Source organism: Lacerta agilis, chromosome 2 (genome assembly GCF_009819535.1).
Source record: "Lacerta agilis isolate rLacAgi1 chromosome 2, rLacAgi1.pri, whole genome shotgun sequence".
In the NCBI taxonomy this organism is placed as follows: domain Eukaryota; kingdom Metazoa; phylum Chordata; class Lepidosauria; order Squamata; family Lacertidae; genus Lacerta; species Lacerta agilis.
Window position 1 is genome coordinate 30577250 of NC_046313.1, and position 24487 is coordinate 30601736.

Here is a 24487-nt window from a genome sequence, read left to right on the forward strand (position 1 = left end):
GTCACGTGCGATCAAGAGAAGGGACCAATCGGCGTAGAAAGCGACTCGAGAAGTCGTGGTCACGCGCGCGGAAAGCTCGGCTGTTGGCGGCTTTTGCTTGGCGTAGAAGCGCTGTTCCCTCCCTCCCCGCTGCCCCGCCTACCCTCCCTTAGCTCCTCCGCTTGCGCGCGTGCGCCGTCGGCGGCTTGCGCCGGTAATGAGGGAAAACGACGGTTTGGAGTTGCTGGGCCGGACGTTGCCGTGGAGCCAAGCGAGGAGCGCCGCCGGCGTGGCGGGTAAAGAGGCTTGTTGTGAGTTTTTTTGAGTGGGTGGCAGAGGGGGCTCCGCTGATGGTGGTGGGGCGAAGTTGAGGGTGGCGACAGAAGGGGAAGCGGGCGGCGGCCTGAGGCGGGTCGGGGAAAGGATTGGCGGGGAAGACGTGGCATTCCCGACGATGCTCCTTCCCTCGCGGCTCTCCGGAGGAGGGTTTCGCGCCTGGCTTTTAAATAGGTGCAGGCTGTGTGTGACTGTTCTGCTTGTCTCTGGGCTGTTGAAGGAGAAGCATCTTCTCGAACAGCGAGGAAGATCCGCTGCCTATCAGGTGCAGGTGGTGGTCACGCGGTTGTCTGTATCTGCTCGGAGACCTAGTACACGTGTGCGTGTGTGAATTCACAGGTGCATATATGGGGAGAGAGAAAAGTTCGTGCGATTGCTTGTGGGTGCATCTCTCTCCTTGGGCTTTATGTCATCCTCTGGCTGGCTGGCTCTGTCTAGCAGATTTGGAATGAAATGTCCCAACAACAGTTGCTTTAAATTGCTTCTTTTGACCCCAAGTGCTCAGAAAAAATCTGTCAAAATCTTCCTACAATTTCTACTTTAAGTATTTTTATTTGTTTACTTTATGGGGGGGAGGGGCAGCTGCATAGTGTACTGGTGGAGTAAGAAGCCTCTGAAGTAAAGCGGAAGCAGGTAGTTTCCATTCTTTTTTGAGGATGAAATAAGGCCACAAAATTGCTAACCTGTAGATGTGCTTATTAACCTACTAAGAGGCTAGTGATGTCCTTTTCCAGGCTGGCTGTGGAGGAGGGGCAGCCCCTCCTATTACCAGACTAATAATATGCTGAATGGTGAAGAAAAGACGGAGTGATTCATCTCCACTATGCTAGCTTGCTACATTTCTTTGCTGATTGTGAAGGAAACGTTCTTACTTCCTCTTTTGTTAGTATGGAAACCAAGTAGGCTAGTGGATCAATTCCCCTTCCCCACCCATTCACATGCCTTTATAGAAGTCCTGCTTACCTATGGCCTCTAGGCTAGTGCGCAAAAATACAAGAGTGGTGTCCCGTCCCCCCAATTATCTAAGTGGACAGTTACATCTGTGGATTATACTTTGTCATTATATTTGAATCAGGCTTTCTGGCACGACACTGACTCCAAATATCATCCCTTATCATTTGCTTTGTCTGCGCCTTGTAGTCTCGTGCTTCAAATAACTGATGGATGGAGCAATCCTAACCCCTTGCAGGGAGCAACAGAACAGCAGCTCAGCTACTGCATCCCAAGCTTTGCTGCTTATAGTAGAGTCAAAAGTGGTGGGTGGCTTTTCTTTTCTTTTCTTTGCTATAAAAGCTCCAGGCAGCTTCAGCAGAGTGCCCAAGGATTGAGACCTGCAGGGCTTTGGAACCAGAAGATTCAAAGCTACCAGACCCTGCCCCAAAATGCCTCATTTCAGATCTCTCTGTTGGCTTATAGTGGTAGAATCACTGTTGGTAGCTTTCCATTTCTTTGGGTACAGCAGCGGGGGCTGGCAGGAGCTGGTGGAGGGTCCCCTCTAACTTATCCTCATCTTCCTCCAGCAGCAGAGATTAAAAAGGGTTAGGAGTACACTCTGAGTGTCCTCAGATAAGAGGCCCCCTTTATCGTATTTTCTGTTCAGGGTAGTAATTGCATACATCCAATCTGAGTGGCCATAGAAAGTCTAGCTAAAACTTTCCCATGCCATGCACTAAGATACAAACAGGAGTAGGAGCTAAGAATTTCAGGACAGAGTGGTTTCTTCAACAAAGAGCCCAGCCTCAGCCAAAGAAGGGGACGTGTGAGTAAATGATCAGGGGTAAGAAAGCAGGGCCTTGGAAATCCTTGCTTTTTGTATTCAGGCACATGCAGTGCCTGCCATGGTACTTACACTTTGTCTGTAACTTTCTCTGACTCTCTGGTTCTCTTTTTGGTTCAGTGGAATTGATAATGTATAAGATAAGAATCTTTGTGCCAACTCTTACAATACAGTATGGGTTTTTTCCCCATGTAAACATTTAGAAATTTTCCAGATGCACACTTGCATGAAGAAACTCATCACGTGGGCTAGCATGTTATGGATCGTGTTTCCTCATTGTTGTAGACTGTGAGGCTTTACTGCCTATTTAAGCCTTGCTCCAGTAGCATACTATAATTCTGTTTGGGTGGATATTTTATTAGGGCCAATAAAAATGCCACAAAAACTAAGCTTTCAAGTTCTGATGGCAGCTGCATTTGGAATAGCATGTACAGGTTGGGTTGCCTCACCTCTTAAACTATATTGTGGAGTTGGAAAAGGTTCAGAAAAGGGCAACCAAAATGATGAAGGGGATGGAGCACCTCCCGTATGAGGAAAGGTTGAAGCATTCGGGGGGCTTTTAGTTTAGAGCAAAGGTAAGAGGCAACATGATAAGAGTTCTCCATGTCATGCATAATTTTATATACCGGTACTTCTAACACTAGAATTAGTGGACATCTATTGAAACTGGATATTGGAGGATTCAGGGCAGAGAAAAGAAAGTTACTCTCCACACAGCACATAGTTAAAGTATAGAATTCACTCCCACGGGAGGCATTGATAGCCCCCAACTTGGGTGGCTTTAAAAAAGGTTAAACAAATTCATGGAGGATAAGGCTGCCAATGGCTACTAGCCACAAAACATTTCTCTATAGCCAGGCTTTTGACTTCTGAAACAATCTCTCTTGTGTTATCTTTTTGTATTTTTATATTTTAAAACGCCCTGTGATCTTCTGAAGGGCAGTATACAAATTATTATTATCCGTTGTAGTAGTAATATTTTTATTTTTATTAATAGCCAGCTCTGTTTTCATGGCCAGAGACAATAATGCTTGCGGAAACCACAAGAGGGAGAGTGCTGTTATGCCTGGATTCTGCTTGTAGGTTTACCATAGGTTGTCCGCTCTGAGAGCAGATGCTGGACTAGATAGGCCATTGACCTGATCCAACAGGCTTTTCAATAAAATATAAACCTCCCAATTTCCTGTGTTTTTCCTATGGCCAACAATTGGGGTAAGCAATAAGATTTTAAACGTGTCACGATCATGTTAATTTTATTAATAATAATTAATTGTGTTAATATTATTTGATTTGCAATCTTGTATACATTATCTGGGCAGAAGGCCCATTAAATACAAAGAGATTTACCGGTACTTTTGAGTACTTGTATATTAACTATACAGTGAATGTGTGCCTGAGCTCCAGTTCTTGTATGCCAGGAGACATGTCAAAGCCTCTTTGCAAAAATGCATTTTGCATTTGCCACTGTGAGTGTGTGTGAATGAATTTTTTTGCATCCACTTGCACTTGTTGTTTAGTAGTATTTGCAGAGAGTAACTTCTAAGGAGTACCTGATCTCAGATAAACCCACCACAGGAAACATGAATCCTAGTTGCAAGAAAGACAGGAATGGCAAACTTCAGAGATTCAAAGTTTTTAAAAATGAGTAAGAGCAGGAAAGCAGAAATAGGAATGGAAACAACAGTACTTTCAGACCCCAGGGATTCCTGTTGCCTGGTGTCCTAACACTCACTCATCAATCAGCAACTCTGACCTCACTCATTGGCTACAAATACAAAAATATTGAAGCAGCCAGGCTCACTCATCTCACAGAAATTGCTTGGAAAGCTGCTCGAACATTTTGCTTTATAACGTGGCTTCCAGTGGGGCTAGAAACTTGTTCTTTCTTTCTTTTTTTAAAGGAAATAAATGAAGTCTGGAGCAGGGGTCCCCAAACTAGTCCTGGGGGCCGGATGTGCCCAATTGCCTTCTAAATCCGGCCCACGGATGGTCCAGGAATCAGCATGTGTGCTTTATTTAAAATTCACCTCTGGGTTATTTGTGGGGCATATGGAATTTGTTCATATTTTTTTTCAAAATATAGTCCGGCCCCCCACAAGGTCTGAGGGACAGTGGACCGGCCTCCTGCTGAAAAGGTTTGCTGACCCCTGGGCTGGAGTTGGGCCCCCTTCTGACTTGGTCTCTGGTGAGATTGTTCCATTTGCACCATTATAATCTGGCCATTAATTTACTTTTGAATGACACCACCTCAGTTTATGATTTGAGGGAATAATACATGACTGAACATTATAGACATTTTAATTTGAATTTCATTGAGAAAGAATATTCTGTTTAGCACTTGCTTCTAGAAAAGTTCTAAACCTCTATAACACAGCTTTCACCAACCTGGTGCTGTCCAAATATTTTAGACTATAAGGCCAGTACAAAATTTATGGAAGGTACCAGCTTGTCAGGATTCCTTTCAACTAAGTCCAGTGGCGTCGCTAGCCTCTGCGCTGCTGGGGGCGGTGGCAGCGCAGAGGCACCCCCCTGGGGGAGGGGCACACGCGCAGCAGCCGTGACGTCATCATGACGTCACGACGCACGTGTATGCAGAAAGGGGGGATTTCCCCCTTTCCGAGGCTTTTTTCGGCGGGGGGTGGTGACGAAGCGAGGAGGGGGGTGACAAGCGTGACACCCCCCCCGCTGGTCGGCCCCCCCGCCGAAAAAAAAGCGGCGGAAAGGGGAAAAAGAAGCAAGCGGCGCTTAAAACGCGCCTGCTCTGCTTCCTTTCCAGGCTTTCCCCCGCCGCCCCCCCGTTTTTTTTTTCGGCGGGGGGTGGTTACCAGCGAGGAGGGGTGACAAGCGTGAACCCCCCCGCTGGTCGGACCCCCCCCCGCCGAAAAAAAGCGGCGGAAAGGCGAAAAAGAAGCAGAGCGGCGCTTAAACGCCCTGCTCTGCTTCCTTTCCAGGCTTCCCCGCCCCCCCCCCGCGTTTTTTTGGCGGCGGAAGCACCCCATCCGTGTGCTGCTGCTCCCGGGTGAGGGAGGGAGCGGCGGCGCGTGGGAGTGGCGGGAGGGGCGCCGCTTGTCACCCCCACCCGCCGCTGGCTCACCCTGTCACTGGGGCTTACCGCCCCACCGCCCCTCCCCAGCGACGCCCTGACTAAGTCCCCTTGGTTCAGTTGCACTTTCAAATAACTGCATATAATTGTAACTGTAGCCTTCAAGTAAAACATTTAACAATTATATTTAATTGTTATAGCAACCAGTTGTCATGAATGCTTGTAAATTGTAAAGTAACTGACTTCATTTAAATAAATGATCTTAAATCTATTTTTCCCCTTAGTGATTGCAATCCATTAATTCTAAATTGAATTCTTCAAAGGATGTTACACCTTGATTGTATCGTCTGGCTAGATTATATACTTTTGAAGTGGCAGGAGAACCTTAGTTTTGGTCCTTGTTTTTGATTTGGCTGGTATTTCACTAGATTCTCTAAAAGGCTTATGGCCTTTAGTGAGAATTGTGCAAGTTGCAATGCAAGTGAAGAATTCTGTTTTCAAATGCAAACTAGCTGATTTGGGGGAATGTTTACTTTTCTTTCCAGAGAAGGTAGGCAGCAATACTACTAGTCTTGCATTAAAGCACAACGATGAACTACAGTTAACAGCTTGCTTTGTTGACTCCTATAAACAGCTGTTAACATTTCTTTCAGGTTAACAGTGGTTGGATCAAAAGGAACTGACATCTCTCTTGGACTGTTCCATCAGCTTCAACATGGCTGGAGGCATTACTGATACAGGAGAGCTGTACTCACCTTACGTGAGTATTTAGCATTACTACAGTCTCTTGCTGGAGACAAGCAGCACAGTTATGCTATGTATTTCCTGCTCCTGTTTCTTCATGATTTTTTTCCCCACGTTCTTGTTTTGATTTTAAATTGTGACAGGCATTTTATACTTGTGTTACAATACATTTGGGAAAAAGTTTTCTAATACAAATTTGCTTGCTCTTTTCACCCACACATGCTCTAAAAGCTTATCAGACTTGCATTTTTAAAAATGTTTTAATGCTTAGCAAACCTTGCCAAATACCCTCTATCGAATCTCTAGTGAATATTCAAAGTACGTAATTGCACTAAAGCTGGATCAGCGAACAATGTTGCTTCAACGTATGTTAGATTATGATAGATATAATACTAACAAGAGGGGAAAGAATCCCAAATATCAGAGGCAGAAGGAACTAAGTAATTTGGGTAGTGGATAGACTAACTAGAAATTAGATGTGGCGAATTTTAACCCATGCTGTCCTTCCATTCATGGATGTCTCTTTGATCCAGCAGAGGATTCCATGAAAAGGTGGTGGGTGGAGGTGATTTTCATTAGTTCCACTTTTGTGCTGCTATCACCTTCATCCCCTCCCCATCTGTTTTTTTTAAAATTATTTTAAAAATTGGTTTACAAAAGTACGCACATTGTATCTTTTTTCAAGTTCTAGAGTCCTTTCAACAGATCAGTTACATTTGATATGAGACATTAGTGTTGTATACAGTATAAGGTTGGGGAACAAGAGGAGGAGGGCCCCCTCCCCATCTGTTGTAGGGAATTGGGGGAACATCTGACACAGTGTGGTGAAGAAAGGGGAAATTTGGGGGGGGGAAATCACCTCCCTTTTTGTCTGCAGATTTCTGTATGGGAACAAAAAGCCTTCCGTGTGAAGAAGGACAGCATTGGTTACAACTTGGCACCTTCAAAGCAGTTTTCAAACTTGTAGAATTTAGTGATGAAGTTGTGCAAAGTTACACCAGGCAGTTCTTCTGTGAAGCTGAACAGGTGTTATCCTGTAACTTCACAGAATGAAAGGCTGTCTGGAAGCCATATGTAAAAGGCTCTTCAGCGAAGAGCAGTGTGCAAGCCTACTAAATACATGATTATACTTTTCTGATTGTGAAGTCTTTAGGATAGTGACACATTCTCTTACAGTCAAGACCGCTTCATGTAACAATAAAAAGACATGTGCAGGAACTATGTGCACAAGATTCCTGGGTGCATGTTTACATCAGTCAATGCAGAGGCATTCTGCAACACAGGGGACAAAGGTTTTTTTTTTTTTAAATTGTGTCTCTTTCTTAAAGAGCTGATAGGCTGTACTTGCCCCAAGGGGCTCTGTTCTCTTTCCAAAGTTGGAATTCTTGTTGCTGCCATCTTGCAGCAACAAGTGGTTAAAATATCAGGGAAGTTTTTTTTTAAAATATAAAAACTGAGATGAACAAAGAGGCATTGAAAGCAGTGCACATACATACACAAGAGTTGAGAGTTGCTGAAGCTGCATCCTATGATGCCCTTTTATGGCATACCAGTGGACTCTGTCCTCCTTCCTAATATAACCCATCACATCTCTCTGTCAAAGCTATCCTCGTGAGTGGTGGTTTTCTGATTGCAAGTGATTTTTGAGAAGACATTAATCGGATAGCAATGCTTGCTGGTACATTTAGTCCATGGAAGATTGATCTGAATCTTCAAGGGGAAAAATAGACTCCCAAGATGTTAAATTACCAAGTACCTTACAGATTGAAAATTATAGCACTGCAGAAATCTTCAGGCTGTTGAGCATTAAAATTGTACTTGTCTCATTTTTGGAGGGCCCAAAGTATCTGAAATAAATCATCCCTCCCTATACTGTTCTTTTTAATCAGTCAAAGAAAACCTCCAAGGTTTCTGTCCTCAAAGGCTTCATGTGCAGAACCAATTAAGGCCTAGAGCCAGGAGGTGGTGTATGCAGGGAATGACAGTTCTGCCCAACGAGTTAAAAAATCGCTTTGCAAACTGACATCTACTGTTTCATCCTCTGGGAAAGCAGTCAAAAGATGCATTTGCTGTTCAGATGCCAGTAAGTACAGGAGGACCTTGTTCTCTCAAAGAGAAGTGAATGGCTATGCATAAAAGGTCTCTGAAGGATGCATTTGTAGTTCAAAACTTCTCCCAGGAGCATTATATACTGTATACATTCCCTGTTCTTAAGGTAATTTTATTTATGATCACTCTTGGTTTAAAAAATTGTGTGTTTGACAGTGGACATGAATTCCAGGTAGATGGCTGTCTTCTGATAATGGGCATTCCAGTAATTTAAATAAGGGGATGGTAGCCATTAGTGGTGCTCTTTCTCTCATCCTCCCTCCACTATTTTCTTGCACTTCGTCTAATGGATACTGTATCTTACATGACATATGATTTTAATAAGTTTAAATTATTTTCCTGCTAGTGCCCAGGGCTCATAGGAAGCAGCTGTATACTGAGTGTGACCATTAGTTCATCTGCTTCAGTGTTGTCTGAATTGACTAGAAGTTGCTCTCCAGGGTTTCAAGAAGAAATTTTTCCCAGCTCTACTTGGAGATGCTAGGGTTTGGATCTGGAGTCTTTTAAATTCAGATCTTGTCATCTGTCACTTACCAAATCTATTAATTCATGAGTTCTTCATGCTATGTTTTAATACAGAACTGTTTTAGTTATGAGGGCACTGCTCCCCCAAATAGTAATGAATCTTGTTTTTGCTGCAAATAGAACCAGCGTTGAACCTACAGGATAAAGCAGATTAAAAATAAAAATTGTGGAAGCAGAGCCCCTTGAGGTAGTTCCATTTTAGCACTTTGTGCTGTGGAGAGGCAAGCAGGTTTTTACTAAACAAAAGAGCAGATCTCTTTTGCTGTTGCTATTAATGTAATATTCTTTAATAAACAAGAATAATGCCTGGTCTTAGCCTGCCATTTAAATGTAAGAGCTGAGGCAGGAACTAATAGCTCTTCTTAAGGGTTGATTTTACTTTCAACAAGCTTGTCATGCAGATATTTCCATTCATTAACAAGATTCCCCTGGTGTCCCGATAAGGGAAAATTTCCATCTGCTTCACTGCTAAATATACTTGGGAGTAAATTTACTTGTCAGACTCCTATTTGGCTAATAGTTGGCAAGCTGTGGAATACCTCACATCCTATATTGGTTCATTATGGGTGAATTTGAGTAACTGTACCACCCTTCCCCCTATAAAAAACCTCAACCTCTCTGGAACACCTTTAGTTTCAGAGAATCTTTCCTTTGAAGTTAGAAACATGGCAAGTGAGAGAACTGCATGACGAGTAAAGGGCTTCGTGTCATAGGGTAGGGACAGTCACTGATACAACTCACATGATGTTTTGAGGCTATGTCCTTTCACCAGCATGTCTGGTCTTTCCGCTTAATTCTTGCTATGTGGAGAAGGAGATTTTATCTGTAATCTACCTCATCCTGAAGGCTTAGGTTGGAAAAACAAAAAATAAACTATTGTGCTATTGGAAAGTGTGTGGTTTGTGGAGAGTTTGCATAGGTGTGTGGTTTGTTTTTTTTAAACAACTGTTCATATTTCTAAGGCCAAACATTAAACACTACCCAACTCTGTGTAAGTATGAGCTAAAAAGCATTTCTTTACTGAGACGGTAATATTTTCTATAAAACTGTACCATCATAGTAGCCATGTCGGTTTGGATTGCCTATGGCAGTGTTTTTCAACCTTTTTTGGGCAAAGGCACACTTGTTTCATGAAAAAAATCACGAGGCACACCACCATTAGAAAATGTTAAAAATTTTAACTCTGTGCCTATATTGACTATATATAAAGTAATTCTCTTGAATTGTTTATTTAACAAATTTTTACCACGGCACACCAGGCAACATCTCGCGGCACACTAGTGTGCCGCGGAACAGTGGTTGAAAAACACTGACCTATGGAGGCTGCTGCCATTTAGGGATTGCTAGCCAAAGAGTCTTTTCTAACAACTAAAAGTCACAGGATTTTAACATTTATGATTTCTCTAATTGCAGGTTGGCCTGGTTTACATGTTCAATCTCATAGTTGGGACTGGAGCTCTGACTATGCCAAAGGCCTTTGCCACTGCTGGTTGGCTTGTCAGCCTCATCTTAATAATGTTCTTGGGGTTCATGAGGTAAGAGTTTTCTGCATGTCACTTTCCATTAACAATCTACTGGGAACTTGTAAATACCAAATGTGTCACTTGTATCTAAGTAATACAGTCCATTTGTCACCCAGCCATTGTGATTTCAATAAGAAAGTTGGGCCTTGGCCTTGAGGGAGTGTCTTACAGAAGGCAGATCAGACAGTATTCTTACCTAGTTCATTCCCTCACATGTGCTGAAGAGTAAAATTGCACTTTCCTCCTTGCCCATTTGGCACATCAGCCCTTGCCTCCATTGCCACCTTTCATCCATACATAGGTGTTCTAATATGGGGTTCATTTGCTCAAGTTCTGTGGTCAGAGATTGGATATTTATTGCACATTCTGAACCCACACATGTTGCACATTAAATGTGAACACCCTGTTTGAACGTTATGTACAATAGCATCAGAGGCAGGACAGGTGATGCTTGGATGGACAGGGAGCAGAACTTGCTCTAGCTTCCTGCCACATGTAGAGTAGCAATCTGGGTACAGTCTGAATTTTATACAGTGAGGCCTAGCATCTGTCTCATGGATACCAGAAATTACTGAATACCTGCCCATCTTAAGATGGTAGGAAAGAGAGTTCTCTCTTCCTTCTATCCCATTTCTGAGTTTTCTATCTGTGGCCAAGCCACAAGGACTTTGCTCTTCTAAGTTTCCTCACACTTGATGTTGTTATCTCTCATGGATTAGGATTGTCTTTTGCTCCTTAGAGGAATTATGTTTGTTAATAGTAGTGAAAAGCTGATGAAACTTTAAAGTTGCAAAAGTCAAACCTCATCAAAACAACTATGCTTGTAGAATAAGGAAGTTAACAGGGACTACTGCCAGGCTTGCTCCTTGGCATCTTCCTCCCAGGCTTCATAGGAGCATGATTTAGTCAGTAGCTGGGTGATCTGAAATGGGTTGCTAGGTATCTGGAGCACAATTGGAAAAAAAGATTTGTGAATCTGACCAAGCACAATATAGAGGCCAGTTGCAGGCTTTTGAGGTGGTAGTGATGATATTTCTGCCTCCCTACCGCTATTGGGTGAGCTGAATTGTGTCTAGCTAAGCTTTTCTTGTTTTTTATTATTTTTATAACGCTTATTAAATCTAGGCTTCAGGCTCCTGGGCAGGAGCAGCTACCCTGGAGTGCAGAAAACTTGTTTGCTGTATCCTTTCCCTTTAGCTTCTGAGAACCAATATATAAAGCTGATTATTAGCTGATAGTGAGTAGCATGTGCTTGGGGAACTCCAGAATACTAAGGTGTCCTTTTTCTGATTAAATGTAAAACCTTGCTTTAACTTTTTTTTTAATGGTGTGTGTGTGACTCATCTTAATTGATAATCTACTATCCTGAATGTCAGGATCCACAAAAGTCAGCTGATCTGCAGGGACCACAAGTCTCTTGGGTGACCTCCTTCTGTATGTCCATAATTTAAGAGACCATTTCCCTCCCCTTGTGTTTCCACTGGAAAAAGGGTGCACTTACTGCAATTGGGACATGGGTGGCGCTGTGGTCTAAACCACAGAGCCTAGGGCTTGCCGATCGGAAGGTCGGCAGTTCGAATCCCCGCAATGGGGTGAGCTCCCGTTTTTCGGTCCCAGCTCCTGCCCACCTAGCAGTTCAAAAGCATGTCAAAGTGCAAGTAAATAGATAGGTACCGCTCCGGCGGGAAGGTAAATGGCATTTCTGTGTGCTGCATTGGTTCACCAGAAGCAGCTTATTCATGCTGGCCACATGACCCGGAAGCTGTCTGTGGACAAACGCCGGCTCCCTTGGCCTATAGAGTGAGATGAGCGCCGCAACCCGAGAGTCGTCCACGACTGGACCTAACAGTCAGGGGTACCTTTACCTTTATTGCAACTGGGAGAAACAGAATCTATCCTTTCTTTGAAATCTGACACCCAGGAAATTGTATAAGGAGGGGTCAATCTTGCATATTTGTTGCAGCATGCTTTGGATATGGACAGAAGAAGCAAGATGCTCTCTAAAACTTGATGAGAAGTAAAAAAAACTGACCCAGTCTCCTCTGTTGCAGAGGGATTGCTGGTGACACAAGTAATGGTTATCTACCAAGGCCAGCCTAAATTTTGTGGGCTTCTGATGAATGTGCCTGCTGCTTTAATTTGTTGCAGTTATTTTATGTACTTTACTGTTCCATTGTAAAAGTATTGCCTTTCAACACTGGACAGGGATACTCTCTTCCAGTGCCCTTTTACCCTGGGTTGAGACTGGATTGCTTTCATGTTGAGACATAATCTTATAAATTACTTAACATCTGTGGAAGGAAAGGCATTATAAAAGTGTAAGTTCTGTTGGATGGGAGGCATAAATCCTTGCAGTACCAGTGCCTGAATTGCTTCTGAGGCTTTGTAAAAGAGATTATTTCAGAACCTTGAAGCCTGCCTGTAGCATTCTCTATCTCATGCTTTGATTTCTTTTCCAATTCATTTCTTGATGCTGTTGGGATATGGGTTGGTTTGCAATTATATATTTTGTATCAGCCTTGAAATGCTGCCCACTGGTGCCAAGTGGTTTGAGAATTTTTTTACCCTGATCCTTCCATTCCTCTGTTTTGCACTTCTGGCTCTCTAATATCCTCTAGAGAATGCTCAGTGTAGTAAAAGAACATGGGGGAAATTATCCAGGCCCCTGGATGTTGCTGCTGTGCTCTAATCCTAGCAAAACTGATTTCTCATTCAAACTTGATAAATGAGTTCAGCTTTTGAAGCAGTAAGAAACCATTTTTGTGGTTTAAATAAGATTAATTGTCGTTTTTAGTAAAAATGAGAGAGAAACCTTAACATGGTCATCTAACTGGGGTAATGGCAATTCATTTATAAGATCAACAAAGCAAATGGTAATGGGGAATGGGGAAAACTGATTGATTGATCACTTGCTCTCAGCTAGGTATCTTCCTGGCAGCTCTTGGAAAATGTTTTCAGTCCTTCACTTTTTAAATATTTTAAGTGGTTCCTCTAACTCTGTCTAGCATTAGGTCTTTGAGTGCATTTGGGTACCCAAGTGATCTGTCTTTTAGACTGATATAGTTCTATCAGTATCTTATTTGTTTGTTTAAAGAATTTTTGCCCCACTTTGCACTATATACCGGTATCTCAAAACAGCTTGTAGAAAAAAATAAACATACATTATGCAATGAAGCTGAATGTTGGAATATTCAGGGCAGGCAAAACAATGTATTTCTCCAAACAGTGCATAGTTAAATATGGAATTCATTCTAACAAGAGGCAGTCTTGGCCACCAACTTGGGTGGCTTTAAAAGATAATTAGACAAATTCATGGAGGATAAGGCTATTAGTTGCTACTAGCCATGATGGCTATACTTTGCCTCCAAATTCAGTGCAGTTGCTGGAAACCATAGGAGAGGAAAATGTTTTTGTGTGCGACTGCTGCTTGCAGACTTTCTTAAGGCATCTGGTTGGCACTGTGAGAGCAGGATGCTGGACTAGGTGGGCCATTGGTCTGATGCAGCAGGGCTTTTCTTATGTTTTTACCTTGTTCAGATTATTTATTGGCCCTCATCCAGCCCACTGCTGTGTCCAGGCATTGGTCCAGGTCTGCCTTTCCTGATTGAGATGCAATAGAAAAATATAGCTGGTTATCAGCATGGTAATGACACCTTGCCTCAAATTGCCTAATGACTGATCTCAATGGCTTCATATAGATGGCAAATAATGCTGGAGATAAAATAGTGTTCTGTGGAACCCCCATAACATAACAGTGGAACATTCTTCTGATGCTGGTCTCTTCTTATGATCCAAATAGAAACGGAACCACTGTGGCATAGTGCTTCTGATACCCATTCCACATCACTGACCCAGCAGGATACCATGATCACTGGTTTTGATAGTCACCTAGAGATCAAGTAGAAGAAGCAGGGCAACACACTCATCATGGCAACCAAAGCTTTTTAGTCCCATGCACCTTAGCTGCACTTTCCATCCAAGGCACTAAATCTCTTACAGCTACCATGTTGTACCTTATTATAGATAGTGGAATTGTCCCCCATGACTGCCCATGATCATCCCAGTGTAATTGATGTATAGTGAGATGTCCTATGCAATGCGCTTATCCTATAATTTATTACTCCAGTTAGATTCAGTTCTGTAATTCTTGAGATTTGGGGATTTAATCTACAAAGATTTGTACAGCAGAAATTCCATTAAAATGAATGGGAGTAACATAAGAACTGAGACATATGAATTTATGCAGCTCTTTTTCAGTTAAGATTGTTCAGAATATGCTCCTGGTAGCATGCAACACTTGTGCACTAGTCTTTCTGCTTTCTTCAATGTTGCCATGCATGAGAATCTTTGCTCATGACAATTTTCGTTTGCCTTACTGCTAAGAAAGTGTCCAGACATTATGGGGAGCAAGCAAATTTTCTTGTTCAAGTGTCTACACCATTCATGAATAGAGAACAGGTTAGAGAGCATTTCTTTTACATTAGGTGAGTCTTCCAGTAAGGGGAGCTGAGCCTCCCTCATAACTTGTCTTACCTTTCTGCACTCCATCACTTTACACACTTTTTGTCCAACTCAGCCCAGCCACAGTACCCTAAGTGAGCTGGATTGTAGTGGAAAAGTCCCTGAAATGATGGAGGACAGGAAAATAAAAGTGTCTGCAGCAGTGCACATGGGGAGAATAAGACCAGCTCTCCAAACTCATCTGACTCTTTTGATATAAAAATTAGAATCTCCTCCATACATAAACAGGACAGATGCAAGAACAACAATTATGTGACTGCCCATGCTGTGTACAGTCATGCCCTTAATCCCCAATTTTATTTACACTTTGCACCTTAGAATATATAGGTTAAAGACTGTGTAGATGGGGATGGAATATTGCAACCCATTGTTATTAACCAACTGGTACTTTTACCATTTTTCTGCCAGCTACATGACCACAACTTTTGTAATGGAGGCCATGGCTGCTGCAAATGCCCAGCTTCGTTGGAAGAGAATGGAAAAGCACAAGGTTTGTGTGGCATTTCATTTGGCTGCTAATTATTTTTCTTCATAGCTATAAAATCTCAGTGGAGCAGCTCTGTTTTCATTTCATTTGTTATGTGTTTACCCTTAAAATCTGGCTGTAGATTCTGCACCATGTTGCAAAACTTGACTCATCACAAACTTAGCCATTTTGTCCCTGGCATTGGGATGGAGGCTCAGCCTTTTGGTGGACCAGCTGAAGCTATAAGCACGCCAGAAGGCTTTCAGTTGGAGAGGTTTAGTCTTTTTTCCAGCAAGTAAAGACTTCTTTTTTACCTCTTGACATTCGGTTTCTTGTCAGAATTCTGAAATTATTCTATATTTTGAACAGTTATGCTTATTTCTTACTCTTCTAGGATGATGATGAGGATTCTTCATCTGGCGTTTCTGATAGTGATGTTCTTCTTCCTGAAGGCTACGAGCGATCAGAGACACGACCTATCCTGTCTCTTCGTAAGTATCTAGCTGATTCTTTTTTCATCTTAATGACAAGCAAGAAACTTTTCTCACTCCTATGAGTTGCTCATTGCAGAGAACAAATGAGAAAGTTAGACACAGCCTACTTTCCCTGTGTCTTGTATACACATGCACATGTAGTAGCTTTATGAGAAACACAATACTAGCATTTTTACAATTCAAGAAAACTAGTTTATCAAGGTATCAAGCCACTGGCAACCCTGTTTTCTCCCTAGCCTTGCTTCCACAGGGTTTCAGTGACACAAAATGTACAACTGAAAAACCCCTGAATCTTTTTTATATGAAATCATTTGTGAGTTGCCTTTCAGACCAAAAGGTTAACTCTGAGCCAGCATCTTAACTTACAACAACCTACAGCCTTACAAGTAAAGTCCAACTTGTAATAGTTTACAGAGTTTTATTCGCCTTCTGCCTTGCGCATACCTAATTTGTAGGGGGGGGATCTCAACTGTTGTAAACTTTCCTTTTCTGGTCTCCTGCAGGCAATTATTGTCATAAGCAATGCAGGAAAGTGTTAATTTACATGTCTGAACAAGATGCAGAGAGAACAGGTTGTGGCTTGAGCGGAATCCATCTTTGAAATGTAGGCTAAGAGTTTCCTTCCCTCTAACCCTGCAGAGAGACGAGGAGCGCCTAACGTTTTTGAAATCACTGAAAGGGTGGAGATGGGTCAGATGGCATCCATGTTCTTCAATAAAGGTAACTACCTCCAAGCCATGAAGACTCTATTTCATATTATGTATGTTGGGTTGTTTTTCATTTAACCTAGCTTAGTAGTTGGTGGGTTTTTTGTTTTGTTTTGAGGAATGACAGTTTCAAGTGAAAACTACATGTTCAAACCATAATAGGAATCACATACTTTCCTAGAGTGTTGCTGAAAGGTTCCTAAAGCCTAAAAGTCAAGCTTGACACCCCACCCCATGTGAATATATAACTTCTTTTAGATAGGGATATTTAGGGCTTTTTGTGGTCCCAAATCTGCTTGAGATACTGAATACCTACTTCTCCTGGCTACTAATTATGTCTGGGGGAGGAGAAACAGGTACCATATTGTCTGTGTGTTCATGTATTTTGGCTTTGAAAGACATAGTTTTCATTTAAAGTTTTAAGTGCTTGTAGTTTTAAAGAAAAGATTGACATGTGACACTAATCTGTCTTTTTGTCTCAGAGTGTAAATAATTATTTTTGATAAGGCTTGAATTTTTTCTAAGGAATGGGCATAACATATCTGGACTGGCAATAGAAAGATAGTCAGCTGAAGAACTTTGCTGTACATAAATGCCTTATTGAATAGTCTCAAAATGTTTACTAATATGTATTGTGCTCCAGGTAACAATTTTTGCAGTACTGTTCAAGGTGCTGAACATTTTCCGTTTCCGTAATGTGCTGTGCTCCTCATCCTGGATAAAAGCAAATAGTAATTTAAGTTGCATCCTGTTTGCACTTTTGCATTCTTTCATTCTCAAAGAAATGAGACAGTAAGGCTATAAGAGAACTTGTGTGTTTTCAATAACTTCTGGAAGAAAACATTTATGAGTTTTATTTCAAAATTGTTCTTTATCTGAAACTTCTGAATAGAAATTATTTATCACTGTCCTATTATGCTTTACAGAGGATTCACCATTAGCAATAAGAATTATGTTATGAGCAACACTTGCATCATATTAAATTAGATTGTTATTATTATCATTCTATTTTATTTCTTCAGCTGTTTCTGTACTTCCTAACCACTGAAGTTCTTAAGCAATGGTAGAGCTACTCAACATAGGAGTTAGGGTTTGGGAACTGGAGCTAGCTACTATGAAAATTTTCTTATTGTTGGGTGTATCTCAGTATGACAGAAGGAACATGATTCTGGGTTTGGTGTTAACAAGGCTTGTTGAGAGCAGTACAGATAAAATAAACCTGTGAGTGACATCCTAGTGAGTGGGTGGGTTGTAAAGATGTAGCCCAATTACAGATTCATTTGAATACTTAGCCCATCTTGAACTGCTAGAGATATCAACTGCTTGCCTTGAATGGTATGCTGGCATTCTGTTTTAATTGTTGTGATGGATAACTTCACCCAGCAGAGGGTGCTCAGGTCACATGTGTGAATTCAGAACAGTAGTAGTTGAATATTTAATTATTTAATTATTTAACTTGTAATTCACACAAAACCTTCTTACTTTAATTTTCCCTTTACCATAAGTAGACTGTGCTGTCAATTTCCTTCTTTTAGATGAGAGAATGTAAATATTGAATAATTACAGTAGGTTTGGTGAAAGATGGCCCTCCTCAAAGTCATGGATAGGTCTTCCTGTATTTCTGCGATATTTGCTTCTCTTCTGTCCTATGTGTTAAAGTGACATCTTGGTGCTCATAATTTTGAAAGCATCACACAGGTTTCACAGATCCACAAGTACCTTGACAGTAATGGAATTTAGCTTTTTGAGTATCTCTGGGATCTATAAAACAACTAGTTTCTGTATCAAGAAAAGTTGTGCAAAAAAAGTTTTAAAATGTGTGGATGGTGTCCGCGAAAGATCTTGAAATGGATTTTGGAGGTCGTCTTAAACCTGTACCCTCTATTTGTGCCCTTTAGGTCTGGTATTATTCTCATTTTCTTGCCTCTGCTGCATCTCTTTCCTTGTCAAAACTGTAATGCAACAGTAAGTCATCAATTTATGCAAATTTGGATAGTACAGGAAGAGGAATTTTTTGATGGATTACAGACCCTTGACGTGTCAAGAAAATTGGCTGTGCATGTTGGCAGACTGTTTTTGTACACACAACTTTTATGGATGAGCTGAAAACCAATGTTTAATTAAACATGTATTAGAGCAGGCATAGGCAAACCCGGCCCTTCAGTTGATTTGGGACTACAGTTCCCATCATCCCTGACCACTGGTCCCATTAGCTAGGGATGATGGGAGTTGTACTCCCAAAACATCTGGAGGACTGAGGTTGCCTATGCCTGTATTAGAGTGACCAGCTTAGTGTTTAAATCCTGGAGAGTGATTTTGAAAGATAGGGCATGCAGATTGGCCGGACTCTCTTGGGTTTCAATCAACATACTATTGTGGTCCCTTTTAAAAAGTTGCTCGAGTCACTTGATCTCCTTCAGATAGGTGGTAGTGAGGATTTCCATAGAGAGCCATTTCCCCAAACTTCTCAGGTAATTTTAAGAGATTGCAGATCCCAGAGATCATCTGATAGGCAAAATGTTTTCATTCTAGGCTTGAAGAGACCCTTCATTTTAAAGCAGATTTGGACAACCTGTGCCCTCTGGATGTTGTTTTAGTACTACTCCCTAAATCCCTAATCACTGGCCATGCTAGCTGGGACTGATGGCAGTTGGTAGTTCAGCAATGTATGGAGGGCCACAGGTTCCCCAACCCTATTTTAAAGGCACCAAGTAGGCTGTGATTGACTGCTTCCATTAATGGCTTCTGTTTACTTGCATACACCTCCTGTTCTTACTTCATCTATTCATCTTTGTTTCTGGGCAGCTTGTCTGGTTTGTGTAGAAGCCTTTCTCCTCCAGTTGGTTTGGCTGTATTCTCCTCCCCTCTCAAGTGCCAGATCTTCTCAACTGTCCTAATTCTCTAATCCCATCCCTTCAGAACTCAACCAGGCTTACTGCAGTTAAGCACAATCAGAATTTGCTCATGCGTTCTTCAATGAACTACAGCAATTATTTGCTCTTAAGGGAGAACTTCTTACTGCCCCATTCTGTGTATTATGTTTTATTTGAACCCTGAAACAAGTCTGCGCAGTGACTGTATGCTAATGTTACACCCCGACCGCAACCTGGCAGATTTGCTATTAGGGTCATGAGATTTATGCAGTACAGTCACTGAATAAGGCTTTCAGAGTTTCATGGTTAGGTGAAGATGTGTTGTGGCTCTGTTATACCTTCTTTTGAGAGTTATTGGCCTGTTAAAAGCAAAATCCTTGTTTTCACTGTATTCTTTGCTCATTTCCCTTGACTATCTTAACAATTTGACATGCTCTGGATCTGCAATCTTAAGAGTTGAGCTGTGTATAAATCTTCCACTTCTGACTTGACTGCTTTCTGTAGGGAATAGATTTGCAGTCTTAACTCTAAGGAGAGAAAAGGGCCTCTGGCTGTGAAGGGAATCTATTCTGAAGGATAGCTGGGTGCTCTTTATCAGGGATCCAGAAGTCATTTATTGTAATAATGGATTCAAGGCACATACATCATGTACCATCCTTGCAGGAAGCCATTGATCTTCCTGTTTTGTGTCCAGTAATGAAAGTATTGATCAATGAAGGTTGGTGGCAGTTTATAAAACAGAAACAACACTAACATCTGTCTGTAGGTGGAGAGGGTGGAGGCTAGTGGGTGGTGCTTTCACCCCCAAATCCTCAGCTGAGATGTGTGCCTTGAATAAACAACATAGAAGTGGGGCTGAGATGTTCTCCAGAGGACAACAGGAGTAAGGGGGGGGGAAAGTAAGGGGAAATGTTGGTGCGTCTTATGGAGCGAAGGCTCCCTGTCAAGCAAGCGGCGAGAGGCGGTGGGCGGTAGTGGGCAGTGGAGGAGATGCTGCTCGTTCCACCCCGCTGCCTCCGTTCGCAAAGGCAGACTTGTTTTTGCGAACAGAGGCTGCGGGGAGGATCCAGCAGCATCTGCTCTGCTGCCGCCCCCCGCCTCTGCCAAGAGGTGGCGGGCAGCAGTGGAGATGCTGTTCGTTTGTCCCCGCCGCCCCCCTCTTGCAAAGCAGGCTTTTGCGAGCAGGGGGCAGCGGTGGAGGTGCTGTTCACTCCTCCCCGCCGCCCCCCACTCGCAAAAGCAGGCTTTTGTGAGCGGGGGGCAGCGGGGAGGAAGGAGCAGCATCTCCTCTGCTGCCTGCCGCCACCTCTCACTGGACACGGCAGGGGGGGGCGGCGCTGTGCGCAGCGCTAGCGGCTTACCCCCGCTTGCTTTAAAGGGAGCCATGGATGAGGGGAGAACGCTCGGGGTGGAGGGGAGAAATATTTTTTTTCTTGTTTTCCTCCTCTAAAAACTAGGTGCGCCTTATGGTCCGGTACCTTATGGCGCGAAAAATACGGTGTACAAAGGGCTGTAGTCAAGTGACCTAGAAGCTCGGTCACCATACCTGTTGGTCTGATGGCAACTGTGAATAATAGCAATTCTTCCTTCCATCCTCTTCACTGTGTTTACCACGTTCATTTACAAGGTACTGTTTAGGCATTGATTGATAATCATTTGGGGAAACCAATCTTGAGTTGTGGTGACCTTTTCAAGCATTTGTTAAAGCATGCTTCCTTTGAGCTTTTTCTCCATAGATGTCAACACTTTAAAAGAAAGATCTCGCATTTCTTAAGACAGATTTTCCTTTGCTTGCTAGTATTCCATGAGGCCCAAATTATTACAGTACCTCTCCCACCCCCTGACCCCCAGTGTGGCCATTCTGATGCTGAAAAGGTTTATACTGTATCTTGTCTGTTTTTTATTTTAATTACCCATCTAAGTTGGCAAATAAAAAGTTTTGTAAAGTGTGTATAATTTCCATATTCTATTTTGTTTGATATTAACTTAAATTTGACATTGAGTGTCACTTAAAACTGATTGAGTGACACTTAAAACTGCTATCTTTGCACAGTTATTTGGAGTAAGCCCCATTAAATCTATTGCATCTTATTTCTGAGAAAACATGGTTAGGATTGCTGTGTTGGACTTGGTGTCACTTTGTATTACGAATAACTAGCTGTGGACCTAATTTTGGAGTCACTACTGTGGATAAATGACGGCACGACTCACTGCACTGATGTACATACATATTGGATGTGATATGAGGACACCTAATTTTGTTAAGCTTTCTTACCTTTTTTCTTCTGTCCCATTTATCCAAGTAATGCTCTTATTTAAATGTAAGGAATAAGCTATGATCTCATTTCTCAGTCTTTCCCAATATGAAATGTGTACTCTTCTGGAGACTCTGTGATGAATTAAAGGCACTATTAATGTACTACACATAGCACTGCTCTCTTTCTAGCTATGGGATAAATATTTCAGGCTGCAGTCTTTTGCGATCCTCTCCTTGTTGTCAGTTATTGATGTAGTGTAGGGATGGGGAACCTGTGGTCTTCCAGATGTTTTTGGACTCCAACTCCCATCAGCTTGAGCTACTATTGCCAGTGTTGATGGGAGTTATAGTCAGCCAGTATCTGAAGGCTACAGGTTTTTCATTTCTGTGTAGTGAATAATGTTTTCTTTATTTAACAAATTATTTTCTTCCCTTGGTCAGAAGGTTTTCTTTTCACTTTTTTTTTGACGTATGATTTTTTGTAAGGCTTTGACATTGTAACTTCCAGGACATGTGAGTTCTCCCTGGTGTTCAAGCAGAATTGAATTCTCATATCTCCCCCACAGATATTTGTACCCGTAGTTCATATATCTCACTGTAGGGGAAGAAATAAAAAATGGTGATCATATGAATCTTTCTGGTGACTTTGGTTCTCTTTTAAACGGCTAAACATGAGGTGGGCAGTCCTTTAGGTCATCTGGGATCTGTCACAGGGAAATTATTTGGATGACACAAAGAAACTCAGAGAATAGGAATGGCAAGGCACTCCTGCTCTCCTCACAGATGGCCACACCTAAAGTCACTTTTAGGCCTCGTACTGTCATAAAGCACAGCTGTGAATTGCTGTAAAGCTTCTATTTTTCTAGTAGCAGTGGTGCCACAACAATTTAGGTATCAATATATGGCTCTGTTCTGTTGCCAAGCTCAAAATCCTGTGTTAGATTGCATCATAAAGCACTCCACCATAACAGCTGAAGCATTTTGTATGGTGGAGCTGCTAGTGTAATGTGCAGTTAGAGGTTGTGCACCAAAATTCTAGACTAGATTAGTATTCCTGTCAAGCTCCTTTATTTTTTGCTTTCTTACAATATTCCTGTCTTCTCTCCTTTTATATGAAACAATGCATGTTTTGTTTCCTTGTCCCAGCGGCCTTTGGAAATGAAATCTGTTCAGATTGAGGCATTCAGTTCTATTTCTTTTAAGTCAAGCTGGTGCATTTTGGCATCTCTTTATCCTTATTGATTTCTGCTCATCAAAGCAGAGTTTGTTTGCCTCCCGGTAATTCTTTTTGTCTGTGAAACTATAAAGTCTGTCTCACCTGCGTCCTCTAGAGCAAGGGTATGGTGCCAGTGAATATTTTCCTTGATAAAACGGAATATAGGATAGGTAACATTTTATGGTAGGGTGGAGAATATTTTTGAGTCTGGGGTTCGCATTTTACTTGTATACGTTAGGCTAATTTACACTCACTCACATGTCTGTATGCCCTCCAGCTAGGCTAGCAAAAGGCACTGTTCAATGCCACATTCCAGCCAGGCCAAAGCACTCAAGAAGGGAGCCAAAGCAGAGTCTGTGAGGGGCATGGCAGGGGAGGGGGTGTCACATGAAAATAGCTAGGTATAGTGGCTTGGTGGGAGGCATTCTTGGCCCCTGGGTCTGAGGTTCAGCACTCCTGTTTTATGGGATGCCAACTTTGTGGAAGTAGAATTGCATCTGGTTTTGAAATGGAGCTACTTAGGTCCAGGGTGCCTCAGGGAACACCTTGACCCTTTTATTTCAGTGCAATCACTGAGATCATACGCAAGAGCATCACGTGAGATGGTGAGGCTCATTTGACGTGGACACAGAACTGAGCCTTAGAGACTCAGCAGGCACCTTCTATACTAATGTTTTAAATGTTTGCTGAAAACTTTCTCTGTTGCTAGGCTTATAAAGACAGTTAAGAAACATTTCCCCTAATAGTCAGATGGAGAACTGTTTTAATTTGTGTCTGGTTTTTATTGTATTATAATTGTTGTAGATGGTTTTGTTATATTTTATGCAAATACAGTATACAAATATGTTAATAATGTTGAAAATGCATGCTTATACAGTTACGTTAGTCTTAGACAACTGGACTGCCCCTCAGGAACACTGTCCTGGCAATTGGTAGGGCTGAATTTGTTTACAAATGAAGATCATTCAACTAGGTGAAATGAACAAGGTGTTGCCAATAGAGTCGTGAAATGTTTTCTCCAGAAGCCTTTTTGCAGCACAGCAAGTTGAAGTGGTGATCCACAAAAGGTTCCTAGATAGGCCCTGGTGTAAAAAGTGAAAGTAAAGGAACAGACTGGTCTAGTCTAAACCTGTGTTTACTATTCCCTTTATTTACAGTGGGAGTCAACTTGTTCTATTTCTGCATAATCATCTACCTCTATGGTGATTTGGCAATATATGCAGCTGCTGTCCCAGTTTCTCTCATGCAGGTGACCTGGTGAGTGTGCTTTTGGTGGCAGTATTTTGTAAGCAGCAGTTTCTTGCTGAAATGTCAGAGATTGCATAATCATTTCACATTGATGGCTCTGGCAGAAGATTGTGTTTCTGGTTGTAATTAATAAATTTAAATTATTTCTACCTCACACTTCAAACTAATTTTCCAGAGTGGATTACATTGTTCTGATGTAATCTGACAGTTCTTAGCATATTGACAAAAACTAAGTCTAGGGGCTAATTTGTGAGTTTCTTCTTTATAGGGCTGCAATGCTTACTTGAGTGCTGCTGACTAATTGGGCAGCAGATTTTACAATGGTCTAAAATAATTTTTGTGCCAGTATTTACAAAAAGCATGAATGACAGGTTCCACTATAGAAGAGACATTCCCTCTTTCGTTCCACACAGCTGGGTATGGGTATTCTAAGATTAGGAGCCTGATACAAAAATAGGCTTTTCTTCAATACTGTTGTTGATTCATACACAAACTAATCCGACTTTAATCAATGAATTAAAAGTTGTATGATTAAATGACTACTATTTCTTTAATCAAGAAACACTTCTATTTTTAAAAATGTTTACATATACCTTACATGCCAAATCTATAAGGTACAGTGTTTAAGAATGTGGAGTTCTTGATTGACCGAGACTCCACATGGTGTGT

General features: G+C 41.9%; 1 protein-coding gene across 2 annotated transcripts in view; it reads left to right on the forward strand.

Moving 5' to 3' along the window:
• Positions 1-168: 168 nt before the first annotated feature.
• The window catches only part of TMEM104 (transmembrane protein 104), a 77445-nt gene continuing 53126 nt past the window's right edge, over positions 169-24487 (forward strand). Inside the window, exons 1-7 of one of the 2 annotated variants that reach the window (XM_033139253.1) lie at positions 169-275; positions 5789-5895; positions 9927-10048; positions 14966-15047; positions 15418-15514; positions 16157-16237; positions 23728-23827. In XM_033139253.1, coding sequence (XP_032995144.1) covers positions 5851-5895; positions 9927-10048; positions 14966-15047; positions 15418-15514; positions 16157-16237; positions 23728-23827 — 527 coding nt within the window. In that variant the 5' untranslated portion in view covers positions 169-275; positions 5789-5850. Of the gene's footprint in view, positions 291-5788; positions 5896-9926; positions 10049-14965; positions 15048-15417; positions 15515-16156; positions 16238-23727; positions 23828-24487 lie in introns of both variants that reach the window. The other variant, XM_033139254.1, reaches the window with a different exon arrangement.